The 13,789-nt window shown below is 38.2% G+C and overlaps 1 protein-coding gene across 1 annotated transcript in view; it reads left to right on the top strand.

The window, feature by feature from the left end:
* Window positions 1-8,533, top strand: part of LOC135536429 (protein phosphatase 1 regulatory subunit 14B-like) — a gene marked incomplete at its 3' end in the record, with an annotated part of 34,391 nt that extends 25,858 nt beyond the window's left edge. The window contains exon 2 of the mRNA XM_064962766.1: window positions 8,449-8,533. Within this exon, the coding sequence (XP_064818838.1) occupies window positions 8,449-8,533 (85 nt within the window). The remainder of the gene's footprint in view (window positions 1-8,448) is intronic.
* Window positions 8,534-13,789: the final 5,256 nt, after the last annotated feature.

Raw genomic sequence — 13,789 nt, 5'->3', positions numbered from 1 at the left:
TTTAACCTTTTCCTTCCTCTACCACTCTCTTTCTCAATGGGGGAGGGATCTTCCTTCTCTCTCACCTTATTGCGCTGCAGATTAGAGGGCTGAGCTTTGACATTTCCCGACACCCACTCCTCCTCCTCCTGTTACTCCTCATCATCATCATCATCATGTCCTCAGCCCCACAGACCTCATATAATCACCATGACCCACTTATCTCTCTCTAATTCTGCTGTGTGTTCTATATCATGCATATTGCAGGACTGTGCACGTGCACCCGTTTTGGTTGCAAGAATGTTCTATCGCTTGCTTCATATACCCTAGCGGTTCTTCTTCACTGAACTGAACCAAATATAGAACCCCAAGAGTTCCTCTTCACTGAACCAAATATAGAACCCCAAGAGTTCCTCTTCACTGAACCAAATATAAAACCCCAAGAGTTCCTCTTCACTGAACCAAATATAAAACCCCAAGAGTTCCTCTTCACTGAACCAAATATAGAACCCAAAGAGTTCCTCTTCACTGAGCCAAATATAGAACCCCAAGAGTTCCTCTTCACTGAACCAAATATAGAACCCCAAGAGTTCCTCTTCACTGAACCAAATATAAAACCCCAAGAGTTCCTCTTCACTGAACCAAATATAAAACCCCAAGAGTTCCTCTTCACTGAACCAAAATGTGTTCCATATAGAACCCTGTATGGTGCCATTGATGAATTATGGCTGATGCTAATAGTCATATTCCTAGCTAAGAATATGATGTAATACACAATGAAATCATTATGTGCAAACATAGTTTGTAAATATTCCCAGGTGGCCAGTGAGGAATAATGACCCAGTTCAATCTTGGTACCAACTCTGTCTGACTTCTTTATTTAACAGAATAGTATGGGTTGTTATCTGTCTGTCTTCTTTATGGAACAGAATAGTAAGGGTTGTTATCTGTCTTTATGGAACAGAATAGTATGGGTTGTTGTCTGTCTTTATGGAACAGAATAGTATGGGTTGTTGTCTGTCTTCTTTATGGAACAGAATAGTATGGGTTGTTGTCTGTCTTTATGGAACAGAATAGTATGGGTTGTTGTCTGTCTTCTTTATGGAACAGAATAGTATGGGTTGTTGTCTGTCTTTATGGAACAGAATAGTATGGGTTGTTGTCTGTCTTCTTTATGGAACAGAATAGTATGGGTTGTTGTCTGTCTTTATGGAACAGAATAGTATGGGTTGTTGTCTGTCTTCTTTATGGAACAGAATAGTATGGGTTGTTATCTGTCTTTATGGAACAGAATAGTATGGGTTGTTGTCTGTCTTCTTTATGGAACAGAATAGTATGGGTTGTTGTCTGTCTTCTTTATGGAACAGAATAGTATGGGTTGTTGTCTGTCTTCTTTATGGAACAGAATAGTATGGGTTGTTGTCTGTCTTCTTTATGGAACAGAATAGTATGGGTTGTTGTCTGTCTTCTTTATGGAACAGAATAGTATGGGTTGTTGTCTGTCTTTATGGAACAGAATAGTATGGGTTGTTGTCTGTCTTCTTTATGGAACAGAATAGTATGGGTTGTTGTCTGTCTTTATGGAACAGAATAGTATGGGTTGTTGTCTGTCTTCTTTATGGAACAGAATAGTATGGGTTGTTGTCTGTCTTCTTTATGGAACAGAATAGTATGGGTTGTTGTCTGTCTTTATGGAACAGAATAGTATGGGTTGTTGTCTGTCTTCTTTATGGAACAGAATAGTATGGGTTGTTGTCTGTCTTCTTTATGGAACAGAATAGTATGGGTTGTTGTCTGTCTTTATGGAACAGAATAGTATGGGTTGTTGTCTGTCTTCTTTATGGAACAGAATAGTATGGGTTGTTGTCTGTCTTTATGGAACAGAATAGTATGGGTTGTTGTCTGTCTTCTTTATGGAACAGAATAGTATGGGTTGTTGTCTGTCTTTATGGAACAGAATAGTATGGGTTGTTGTCTGTCTTCTTTATGGAACAGAATAGTATGGGTTGTTGTCTGTCTTTATGGAACAGAATAGTATGGGTTGTTGTCTGTCTTCTTTATGGAACAGAATAGTATGGGTTGTTATCTGTCTTTATGGAACAGAATAGTATGGGTTGTTGTCTGTCTTTATGGAACAGAATAGTATGGGTTGTTGTCTGTCTTTATGGAACAGAATAGTATGGGTTGTTGTCTGTCTTCTTTATGGAACAGAATAGTATGGGTTGTTGTCTGTCTTCTTTATGGAACAGAATAGTATGGGTTGTTGTCTGTCTTTATGGAACAGAATAGTATGGGTTGTTGTCTGTCTTCTTTATGGAACAGAATAGTATGGGTTGTTGTCTGTCTTCTTTATGGAACAGAATAGTATGGGTTGTTGTCTGTCTTTATGGAACAGAATAGTATGGGTTGTTGTCTGTCTTCTTTATGGAACAGAATAGTATGGGTTGTTGTCTGTCTTCTTTATGGAACAGAATAGTATGGGTTGTTGTCTGTCTTTATGGAACAGAATAGTATGGGTTGTTGTCTGTCTTTATGGAACAGAATAGTATGGGTTGTTGTCTGTCTTCTTTATGGAACAGAATAGTATGGGTTGTTGTCTGTCTTTATGGAACAGAATAGTATGGGTTGTTGTCTGTCTGTCTTTATGGAACAGAATAGTATGGGTTGTTGTCTGTCTGTCTTTATGGAACAGAATAGTATGGGTTGTTGTCTGTCTGTCTTTATGGAACAGAATAGTAAGGGTTGTTGTCTGTCTTCTTTATGGAACAGAATAGTATGGGTTGTTGTCTGTCTTCTTTATGGAACAGAATAGTATGGGTTGTTGTCTGTCTTCTTTTTATGGAACAGAATAGTATGGGTTGTTGTCTGTCTTTATGGAACAGAATAGTATGGGTTGTCTGTCTTCTTTATGTGGAACTGTCTTCTTTATGGAACAGAATAGTATGGGTTGTTGTCTGTCTTCTTTATGGAACAGAATAGTATGGGTTGTTGTCTGTCTTTATGGAACAGAATAGTATGGGTTGTTGTCTGTCTTCTTTATGGAACAGAATAGTATGGGTTGTTGTCTGTCTTTATGGAACAGAATAGTATGGGTTGTTGTCTGTCTTCTTTATGGAACAGAATAGTATGGGTTGTTGTCTGTCTTTATGGAACAGAATAGTATGGGTTGTTGTCTGTCTTCTTTATGGAACAGAATAGTATGGGTTGTTGTCTGTCTTTATGGAACAGAATAGTTTGGGTTGTTGTCTGTCTTTATGGAACAGAATAGTATGGGTTGTTGTCTGTCTTCTTTATGGAACAGAATAGTATGGGTTGTTGTCTGTCTTCTTCTTTATGGAACAGAATAGTATGGGTTGTTGTCTGTCTTTTTATGGAACAGAATAGTATGGGTTGTTGTCTGTCTTTATGGAACAGAATAGTATGGGTTGTTGTCTGTCTTCTTTATGGAACAGAATAGTATGGGTTGTTGTCTGAATAGTATGGGTTGTTGTCTGTCTTTATGGAACAGAATAGTATGGGTTGTTGTCTGTCTTTATGGAACAGAATAGTATGGGTTGTTGTCTGTCTTCTTTATGGAACAGAATAGTATGGGTTGTTGTCTGTCTTTATGGAACAGAATAGTATGGGTTGTTGTCTGTCTTCTTTATGGAACAGAATAGTATGGGTTGTTGTCTGTCTTTATGGAACAGAATAGTATGGGTTGTTGTCTGTCTTCTTTATGGAACAGAATAGTATGGGTTGTTGTCTGTCTTCAGAATTTGGGTTGTTGTCTGTCTTTTTATGGAACAGAATAGTATGGGTTGTTTCTCAGAATAGTATGGGTTGTTGTCTGTCTTTATGGAACAGAATAGTATGGGTTGTTGTCTGTCTTTATGGAACAGAATAGTATGGGTTGTTGTCTGTCTTTATGGAACTTTATGGAACAGAATAGTATGGGTTGTTGTCTGTCTTCTTTATGGAACAGAATAGTATGGGTTGTTGTCTGTCTTTTTATGGAACAGAATAGTATGGGTTGTTGTCTGTCTTCTTTATGGAACAGAATAGTATGGGTTGTTATCTGTCTTTATGGAACAGAATAGTATGGGTTGTTGTCTGTCTTTATGGAACAGAATAGTATGGGTTGTTGTCTGTCTTCTTTATGGAACAGAATAGTATGGGTTGTTGTCTGTCTTCTTTATGGAACAGAATAGTATGGGTTGTTGTCTGTCTTTATGGAACAGAATAGTATGGGTTGTTGTCTGTCTTCTTTATGGAACAGAATAGTATGGGTTGTTGTCTGTCTTTATGGAACAGAATAGTATGGGTTGTTGTCTGTCTTCTTTATGGAACAGAATAGTATGGGTTGTTGTCTGTCTTTATGGAACAGAATAGTATGGGTTGTTGTCTGTCTTCTTTATGGAACAGAATAGTATGGGTTAGTTATCTGTCTTTATGGAACAGAATAGTATGGGTTGTTGTCTGTCTTTATGGAACAGAATAGTATGGGTTGTTGTCTGTCTTTATGGAACAGAATAGTATGGGTTGTTGTCTGTCTTCTTTATGGAACAGAATAGTATGGGTTGTTGTCTGTCTTTATGGAACAGAATAGTATGGGTTGTTGTCTGTCTTCTTTATGGAACAGAATAGTATGGGTTGTTGTCTGTCTTCTTTATGGAACAGAATAGTATGGGTTGTTGTCTGTCTTTATGGAACAGAATAGTTGTTGTTGTCTGTCTTCTTTATGGAACAGAATAGTATTGTTGTCTGTCTTTATGGAACAGGGTTGTTATCTGTCTTTATGGAACAGAATAGTATGGGTTGTTGTCTGTCTTTATGGAACAGAATAGTATGGGTTGTTGTCTGTCTTCTTTTATGGAACAGAATAGTATGGGTTGTTGTCTGTCTTTATGGAACAGAATAGTATGGTTGTTGTCTGTCTTCTTTATGGAACAGAATAGTATGGGTTGTTGTCTGTCTTTATGGAACAGAATAGTATGGGTTGTTGTCTGTCTTCTTTATGGAACAGAATAGTATGGGTTGTTGTCTGTCTTTATGGAACAGAATAGTATGGGTTGTTGTCTTTATGGGAACAGAATAGTATGTCTTCTTTATGGAACAGAATAGTATGGGTTGTTATCTGTCTTTATGGAACAGAATAGTTTGGGTTGTTGTCTGTCTTTATGGAACAGAATAGTATGGGTTGTTGTCTGTCTTCTTTATGGAAACAGAATAGTGTGGGTTGTTGTCTGTCTTCTTTATGGAACATAATAGTATGGGTTGTTGTCTGTCTTTATGGAACAGAATAGTATGGGTTGTTGTCTGTCTTCTTTATGGAACAGAATAGTATGGGTTGTTGTCTGTCTTCTTTATGGAACAGAATAGTATGGGTTGTTGTCTGTCTTTATGGAACAGAATAGTATGGGTTGTTGTCTGTCTTCTTTATGGAACAGAATAGTATGGGTTGTTGTCTGTCTTTATGGAACAGAATAGTATGGGTTGTTGTCTGTCTTCTTTATGGAACAGAATAGTATGGGTTGTTGTCTGTCTTCTTTATGGAACAGATTAGTATGGGTTGTTGTCTGTCTTCTTTATGGAACAGAATAGTATGGGTTGTTGTCTGTCTTCTTTATGGAACAGAATAGTATGGGTTGTTGTCTGTCTTTATGGAACAGAATAGTATGGGTTGTTGTCTGTCTTCTTTATGGAACAGAATAGTATGGGTTGTTGTCTGTCTTCTTTATGGAACAGAATAGTATGGGTTGTTGTCTGTCTTTATGGAACAGAATAGTATGGGTTGTTGTCTGTCTTCTTTTATGGAACAGAATAGTATCTGTCTTTATGGAACAGAATAGTATGGGTTGTTGTCTGTCTTCTTTATGGAACAGAATAGTATGGGTTGTTGTCTGTCTTCTTTAAACAGAATAGTATGGGTTGTTGTCTGTCTTCTTTATGGAACAGAATAGTATGGGTTGTTATCTGTCTTTATGGAACAGAATCTGTCTTTATGGAACAGAATAGTATGGGTTGTTGTCTGTCTTCTTTATGGAACAGAATAGTATGGGTTGTTATCAGAATGTCTTTATGGAACAGAATAGTATGGGTTGTTGTCTGTCTTTATGGAACATAATAGTATGGGTTGTTGTCTGTCTTCTTTATGGAACAGAATAGTATGGGTTTGTCTGTCTTTATGGAACAGAATAGTATGGGTTGTTGTCTTCTTTTTATGGAACAGAATAGTATGGGTTGTTGTCTGTCTTTATGGAACAGAATAGTATGGGTTGTTGTCTGTCTTCTTTATGGAACAGAATAGTATGGGTTGTTGTCTGTCTTCTTTATGGAACAGAATAGTATGGGTTGTTGTCTGTCTTTATGGAACAGAATAGTATGGGTTGTTGTCTGTCTTCTTTATGGAACAGAACAGATGGGTTGTTGTCTGTCTTTATAGTATGGGTTGTTGTCTGTCTTTATGGAACAGAATAGTATGGGTTGTTGTCTGTCTTTATGGAACAGAATTTATGGAACAGAATAGTATGGGTTGTTGTCTGTCTTCTTTATGGAACAGAATAGTATGGGTTGTTGTCTGTCTTTATGGAACAGAATAGTATGGGTTGTTGTCTGTCTTCTTTATGGAACAGAATAGTATGGGTTGTTGTCTGTCTTTATGGAACAGAATAGTATGGGTTGTTGTCTGTCTTCTTTATGGAACAGAATAGTATGGGTTGTTGTCTGTCTTTATGGAACAGAATAGTATGGGTTGTTGTCTGTCTTCTTTATGGAACAGAATAGTATGGGTTGTTATCTGTCTTTATGGAACAGAATAGTATGGGTTGTTGTCTGTCTTTATGGAACAGAATAGTATGGGTTGTTGTCTGTCTTTATGGAACAGAATAGTATGGGTTGTTGTCTGTCTTCTTTATGGAACAGAATAGTATGGGTTGTTGTCTGTCTTTATGGAACAGAATTGTATGGGTTGTTGTCTGTCTTCTTTATGGAACAGAATAGTATGGGTTGTTGTCTGTCAGAATTCTTTATGGAACAGAATAGTATGGGTTGGAACAGAATTGTCTGTCTTCTTTATGGAACAGAATAGTATGGGTTGTTATCTGTCTTTATATGGAACAGAATAGTATGGGTTGTTGTCTGTCTTTATGGAACAGAATAGTATGGGTTGTTGTCTGTCTTTATGGAACAGAATAGTATGGGTTGTTGTCTGTCTTCTTTATGGAACAGAATAGTATGGGTTGTTGTCTGTCTTTATGGAACAGAATAGTATGGGTTGTTGTCTGTCTTCTTTATGGAACAGAATAGTATGGGTTGTTGTCTGTCTTTATGGAACAGAATAGTATGGGTTGTTGTCTGTCTTTATGGAACAGAATAGTATGGGTTGTTGTCTGTCTGTCTTTATGGAACAGAATAGTATGGGTTGTTGTCTGTCTGTCTTTATGGAACAGAATAGTAAGGGTTGTTGTCTGTCTTCTTTATGGAACAGAATAGTATGGGTTGTTATCTGTCTTTATGGAACAGAATAGTATGGGTTGTTGTCTGTCTTTATGGAACATAATAGTATGGGTTGTTGTCTGTCTTCTTTATGGAACAGAATAGTATGGGTTGTTGTCTGTCTTTATGGAACAGAATAGTATGGGTTGTTGTCTGTCTTTATGGAACAGAATAGTATGGGTTGTTGTCTGTCTTTATGGAACAGAATAGTATGGGTTGTTGTCTGTCTTTATGGAACAGAATAGTATGGGTTGTTGTCTGTCTTTATGGAACAGAATAGTATGGGTTGTTGTCTGTCTTTATGGAACAGAATAGTATGGATGGTTGTCTGCATTCCTGAGAAGATAAAAGGAGCAAAACAAGAGTTAATGTTCAGAAACAAACTTGAGTTAATCTGCCAAAATGAAGACAATGCAATGCAGACATATAAATCTGATGCTGCACATTTAGCTGACCCAACGTTACAACGATTGGTGCTTGGAAACATGCTGAAGTACGGACCGACTGATGGGAACATGTCTACAACTTCATCAGGAATCTGCCAAACTATCCTAAATAAGTGACAAGCTACATGGTGTTTATCAGTGCATTACCCAACATCCTTAGCTTGCTAGCTAACATTACATCCATGTGTTTACCAGTGATGCTCGCTAGCAACAGGCTGACTACAACAAGCTAAAACAAGCTGGGTTTACACAACAAACGAATTTTTGCACATACTGGAGAAGTGTGCCCTTCACGGATGAATCCCAGTTTCAACTGTTCCCGGCAGATGGTGGGCAAACGGTTTTCTGATGTCAAAGTTTTGAACAGAGTAGGACCCCATGGTGGCAGTGGGGGTTCTGGTATGAGCAGGCATGAAGCTACGGACAAGGAACACAATGTGAATGAACAGAGATGCCGTGACGACGTCCTGTAGCCCATTTTCGCTGATCTCCATATGTAATACTTTCTGGTGTGTGTATCACTGACTGTGTGTGCCTTGTGTTGCAGGAAGAGGAGATGCCGGAGGTAGAGATAGATATTGATGACCTGCTGGAAGTCAACAGTGAAGATGAGAGAGCTGTCAAAACTACAGGTAAATTGTATTTATTTGTTAATATTTTGGGCGGGGGGGTAGATCAGCTTTAATTCATTTCCAACCCCCCATATTTTATTTTGTAGTCAAAAGTTTGGACACACCTACTCATTCAAGGGTTTTTCTTTATTTCAAAAAAACTATTTTCCCGTTGTAGAATAATAGTGAAGACATCAACACTATAAAATAACACATTTGGAATAATGTAGTAACCAAAAAAGTGTGTTAAAGAAATCAAATATATATTTTAGATTCTTCAAATTAGCCAAAACAACCCTTTGCCTTGTTGACATCTGTTATGTTATGCCTGTCCTGTGAGGATCACAATGGGTCAGATCAGCTTGGAAATTGGTTGACAATAGCTCGACGCTCTCTCACCCCGTAAACCTCCTCCATGTATATCTCACTAGGTCAGGATATTAAACCTCCTCCATGTATATCTCACTAGGTCAGGATATTAAACCTCCTCCATGTATATCTCACTAGGTCAGGATATTAAACCTCCTCCATGTATATCTCACTAGGTCAGGGTATTAAACCTCCTCCATGTATATCTCACTAGGTCAGGATATTAAACCTCCTCCATGTATATCTCACTAGGTCAGGATATTAAACCTCCATGTATATCTCACTAGGTCAGGATATTAAACCTCCTCCATGTATATCTCACTAGGTCAGGATATTAAACCTCCATGTATATCTCACTAGGTCAGGATATTAAACCTCCTCCATGTATATCTCACTAGGTCAGGATATTAAACCTCCTCCATGTATATCTCACTAGGTCAGGGTATTAAACCTCCTCCATGTATATCTCACTAGGTCAGGGTATTAAACCTCCTCCATGTATATCTCACTAGGTCAGGATATTAAACCTCTCCATGTATATCTCACTAGGTCAGGATATTAAACCTCCTCCATGTATATCTCACTAGGTCAGGATATTAAACCTCCATGTATATCTCACTAGGTCAGGATATTAAACCTCCATGTATATCTCACTAGGTCAGGATATTAAACCTCCTCCATGTATATCTCACTAGGTCAGGATATTAAACCTCCTCCATGTATATCTCACTAGGTCAGGATATTAAACCTCCTCCATGTATATCTCACTAGGTCAGGGTATTAAACCTCCATGTATACCTCACGAGGTCACGATATTAAACCTCCTCCATGTATATCTCACTAGGTCAGGATATTAAACCTCCATGTATATCTCACTAGGTCAGGGTATTAAACCTCCATGTATATCTCACTAGGTCAGGATATTAAACCTCCATGTATATCTCACTAGGTCAGGATATTAAACCTCCTCCATGTATATCTCACTAGGTCAGGATATTAAACCTCCTCCATGTATATCTCACTAGGTCAGGATATTAAACCTCCTCCATGTATATCTCACTAGGTCAGGATATTAAACCTCCATGTATATCTCACTAGGTCAGGATATTAAACCTCCTCCATGTATATCTCACTAGGTCAGGGTATTAAACCTCCTCCATGTATATCTCACTAGGTCAGGATATTAAAACCTCCTCCATGTATATCTCTAGGTCAGGATTTTAAACCTCCATGTATCTCTCACTAGGTCAGGATATTAAACCTCCATGTATATCTCACTAGGTCAGGATATTAAACCTCCATGTATATCTCACTAGGTCAGGATATTAAACCTCCTCCATGTATATCTCACTAGGTCAGGATATTAAACCTCCATGTATATCTCACTAGGTCAGGATATTAAACCTCCTCCATGTATATCTCACTAGGTCAAGATATTAAAGCTCCTCCATGTATATCTCACTAGGTCAGGATATTAAACCTCCATGTATATCTAACTAGGTCAGGATATTAAACCTCCTCCATGTATATCTCACTAGTTCAGGGTAATAAACCTCCATGTATATCTCACTAGGTCAGGATATTAAACCTCCATGTATATCTCACTAGGTCAGGGTATTAAACCTCCTCCATGTATATCTCACTAGGTCAGGATATTAAACCTCCTCCATGTATATCTCACTAGGTCAGGATATTAAACCTCCTCCATGTATATCTCACTAGGTCAGGATATTAAACCTCCTCCATGTATATCTCACTAGGTCAGGGTATTAAACCTCCTCCATGTATATCTCACTAGGTCAGGATATTAAACCTCCTCCATGTATATCTCACTAGGTCAGGGTATTAAACCTCCTCCATGTATATCTCACTAGGTCAGGATATTAAACCTCCTCCATGTATATCTCACTAGGTCAGGATATTAAACCTCCATGTATATCTCACTAGGTCAGGATATTAAACCTCCATGTATATCTCACTAGGTCAGGATATTAAACCTCCTCCATGTATATCTCACTAGGTCAGGGTATTAAACCTCCTCCATGTATATCTCACTAGGTCAGGATATTAAACCTCCTCCATGTATATCTCACTAGGTCAGGATATTAAACCTCCTCAATGTATATCTCACTAGGTCAGGATATTAAACCTCCTCCATGTATATCTCACTAGGTCAGGATATTAAACCTCCTCCATGTATATCTCACTAGGTCAGGATATTAAACCTCCTCCATGTATATCTCACTAGGTCAGGATATTAAACCTCCTCCATGTATATCTCACTAGGTCAGGATATTAAACCTCCATGTATATCTCACTAGGTCAGGATATTAAACCTCCTCTCATGTATATCTCACTAGGTCAGGATATTAAACCTCCATGTATATCTCACTAGGTCAGGATATTAAACCTCCATGTATATCTCACTAGGTCAGGATATTAAACCTCCATGTATATCTCACTAGGTCAGGGTATTAAACCTCCATGTATATCTCACTAGGTCAGGATATTAAAGCTCCTCCATGTATATCTCACTAGGTCAGGATATTAAACCTCCATGTATATCTCACTAGGTCAGGATATTAAACCTCCTCCATGTATATCTCACTAGGTCAGGATATTAAACCTCCTCCATGTATATCTCACTAGGTCAGGATATTAAACCTCCTCCATGTATATCTCACTAGGTCAGGATATTAAACCTCCTCCATGTATATCTCACTAGGTCAGGATATTAAACCTCCACTAGTATATTAAACCTCCATGTATATCTCAGGTCAGGATATTAAACCTCCTCCATGTATATCTCACTAGGTCAGGATATTAAACCTCCTCCATGTATATCTCACTAGGTCAGGATATTAAACCTCCATGTATATCTCACTAGGTCAGGATATTAAACCTCCTCCATGTATATCTCACTAGGTCAGGATATTAAACCTCCTCCATGTATATCTCACTAGGTCAGGATATTAAACCTCCATGTATATCTCACTAGGTCAGGATATTAAACCTCCATGTATATCTCACTAGGTCAGGATATTAAACCTCCTCCATGTATATCTCACTAGGTCAGGATATTAAACCTCCATGTATATCTCACTAGGTCAGGATATTAAACCTCCTCCATGTATATCTCACTAGGTCAGGATATTAAACCTCCATGTATATCTCACTAGGTCAGGGTATTAAACCTCCTCCATGTATATCTCACTAGGTCAGGATATTAAACCTCCATGTATATCTCACTAGGTCAGGATATTAAACCTCCTCCATGTATATCTCACTAGGTCAGGATATTAAACCTCCTCCATGTATATCTCACTAGGTCAGGATATTAAACCTCCATGTATATCTCACTAGGTCAGGATATTAAACCTCCATGTATATCTCACTAGGTCATATTAAACTCATGTATATCTCACTAGGTCAGGATATTAAACCTCCTCCATGTATATCTCACTAGGTCAGGATATTAAACCTCCTCCATGTATATCTCACTAGGTCAGGATATTAAACCTCCTCCATGTATATCTCACTAGGTCAGGGTATTAAACCTCCATGTATACCTCACGAGGTCACGATATTAAACCTCCTCCATGTATATCTCTCTAGGTCAGGATTTTAAACCTCCTCCATGTATATCTCACTAGGTCAGGATATTAAACCTCCATGTATATCTCACTAGGTCAGGATATTAAACCTCCTCCATGTATATCTCACTAGGTCAGGATATTAAACCTCCTCAATGTATATCTCACTAGGTCAGGGTATTAAACCTCCATGTATATCTCACTAGGTCAGGATATTAAACCTCCATGTATCTCTCACTAGGTCAGGATATTAAACCTCCTCCATGTATATCTCACTAGGTCAGGGTATTAAAGCTCCTCCATGTATATCTCACTAGGTCAGGGTATTAAACCTCCATGTATATCTAACGAGGTCAGGATATTAAACCTCCTCCATGTATATCTCACTAGGTCAGGGTATTAAACCTCCTCCATGTATATCTCACTAGGTCAGGATATTAAACCTCCATGTATATCTCACTAGGTCAGGATATTAAACCTCCATGTATATCTCACTAGGTCAGGATATTAAACCTCCATGTATCTCTCACTAGGTCAGGATATTAAACCTCCTCCATGTATATCTCACTAGGTCAGGGTATTAAACCTCCATGTATATCTCACTAGGTCAGGATATTAAACCTCCATGTATATCTCACTAGGTCAGGATATTAAACCTCCTCCATGTATATCTCACTAGGTCAGGGTATTAAAGCTCCTCCATGTATATCTCACTAGGTCAGGATATTAAACCTCCATGTATCTCTCACTAGGTCAGGATATTAAACCTCCTCCATGTATATCTCACTAGGTCAGGATATTAAACCTCCTCCATGTATATCTCACTAGGTCAGGATACTAAACCTCCATGTATATCTCACTAGGTCAGGATATTAAACCTCCTCCATGTATATCTCACTAGGTCAGGATATTAAACCTCCTCAATGTATATCTCACTAGGTCAGGGTATTAAACCTCCATGTATATCTCACTAGGTCAGGATATTAAACCTCCATGTATATCTCACTAGGTCAGGATATTAAACCTCCTCCATGTATATCTCACTAGGTCACTCCTCCATGTATATCTCACTAGGTCAGGATATTAAACCTCCTCCATGTATATCTCACTAGGTCAGGGTATTAAACCTCCATGTATATCTCACTAGGTCAGGATATTAAACCTCCTCCATGTATATCTCACTAGGTCAGGATATTAAACCTCCTCCATGTATATCTCACTAGGTCAGGATATTAAACCTCCTCCATGTATATCTCACTAGGTCAGGGTATTAAACCTCCATGTATATCTCACTAGGTCAGGATATTAAACCTCC

This window comes from Oncorhynchus masou, unplaced genomic scaffold (assembly GCF_036934945.1).
Source record: "Oncorhynchus masou masou isolate Uvic2021 unplaced genomic scaffold, UVic_Omas_1.1 unplaced_scaffold_617, whole genome shotgun sequence".
Classification (NCBI taxonomy): Eukaryota; Metazoa; Chordata; class Actinopteri; order Salmoniformes; family Salmonidae; genus Oncorhynchus; species Oncorhynchus masou.
This window is presented reverse-complemented; position numbering and strand designations above follow the sequence as displayed.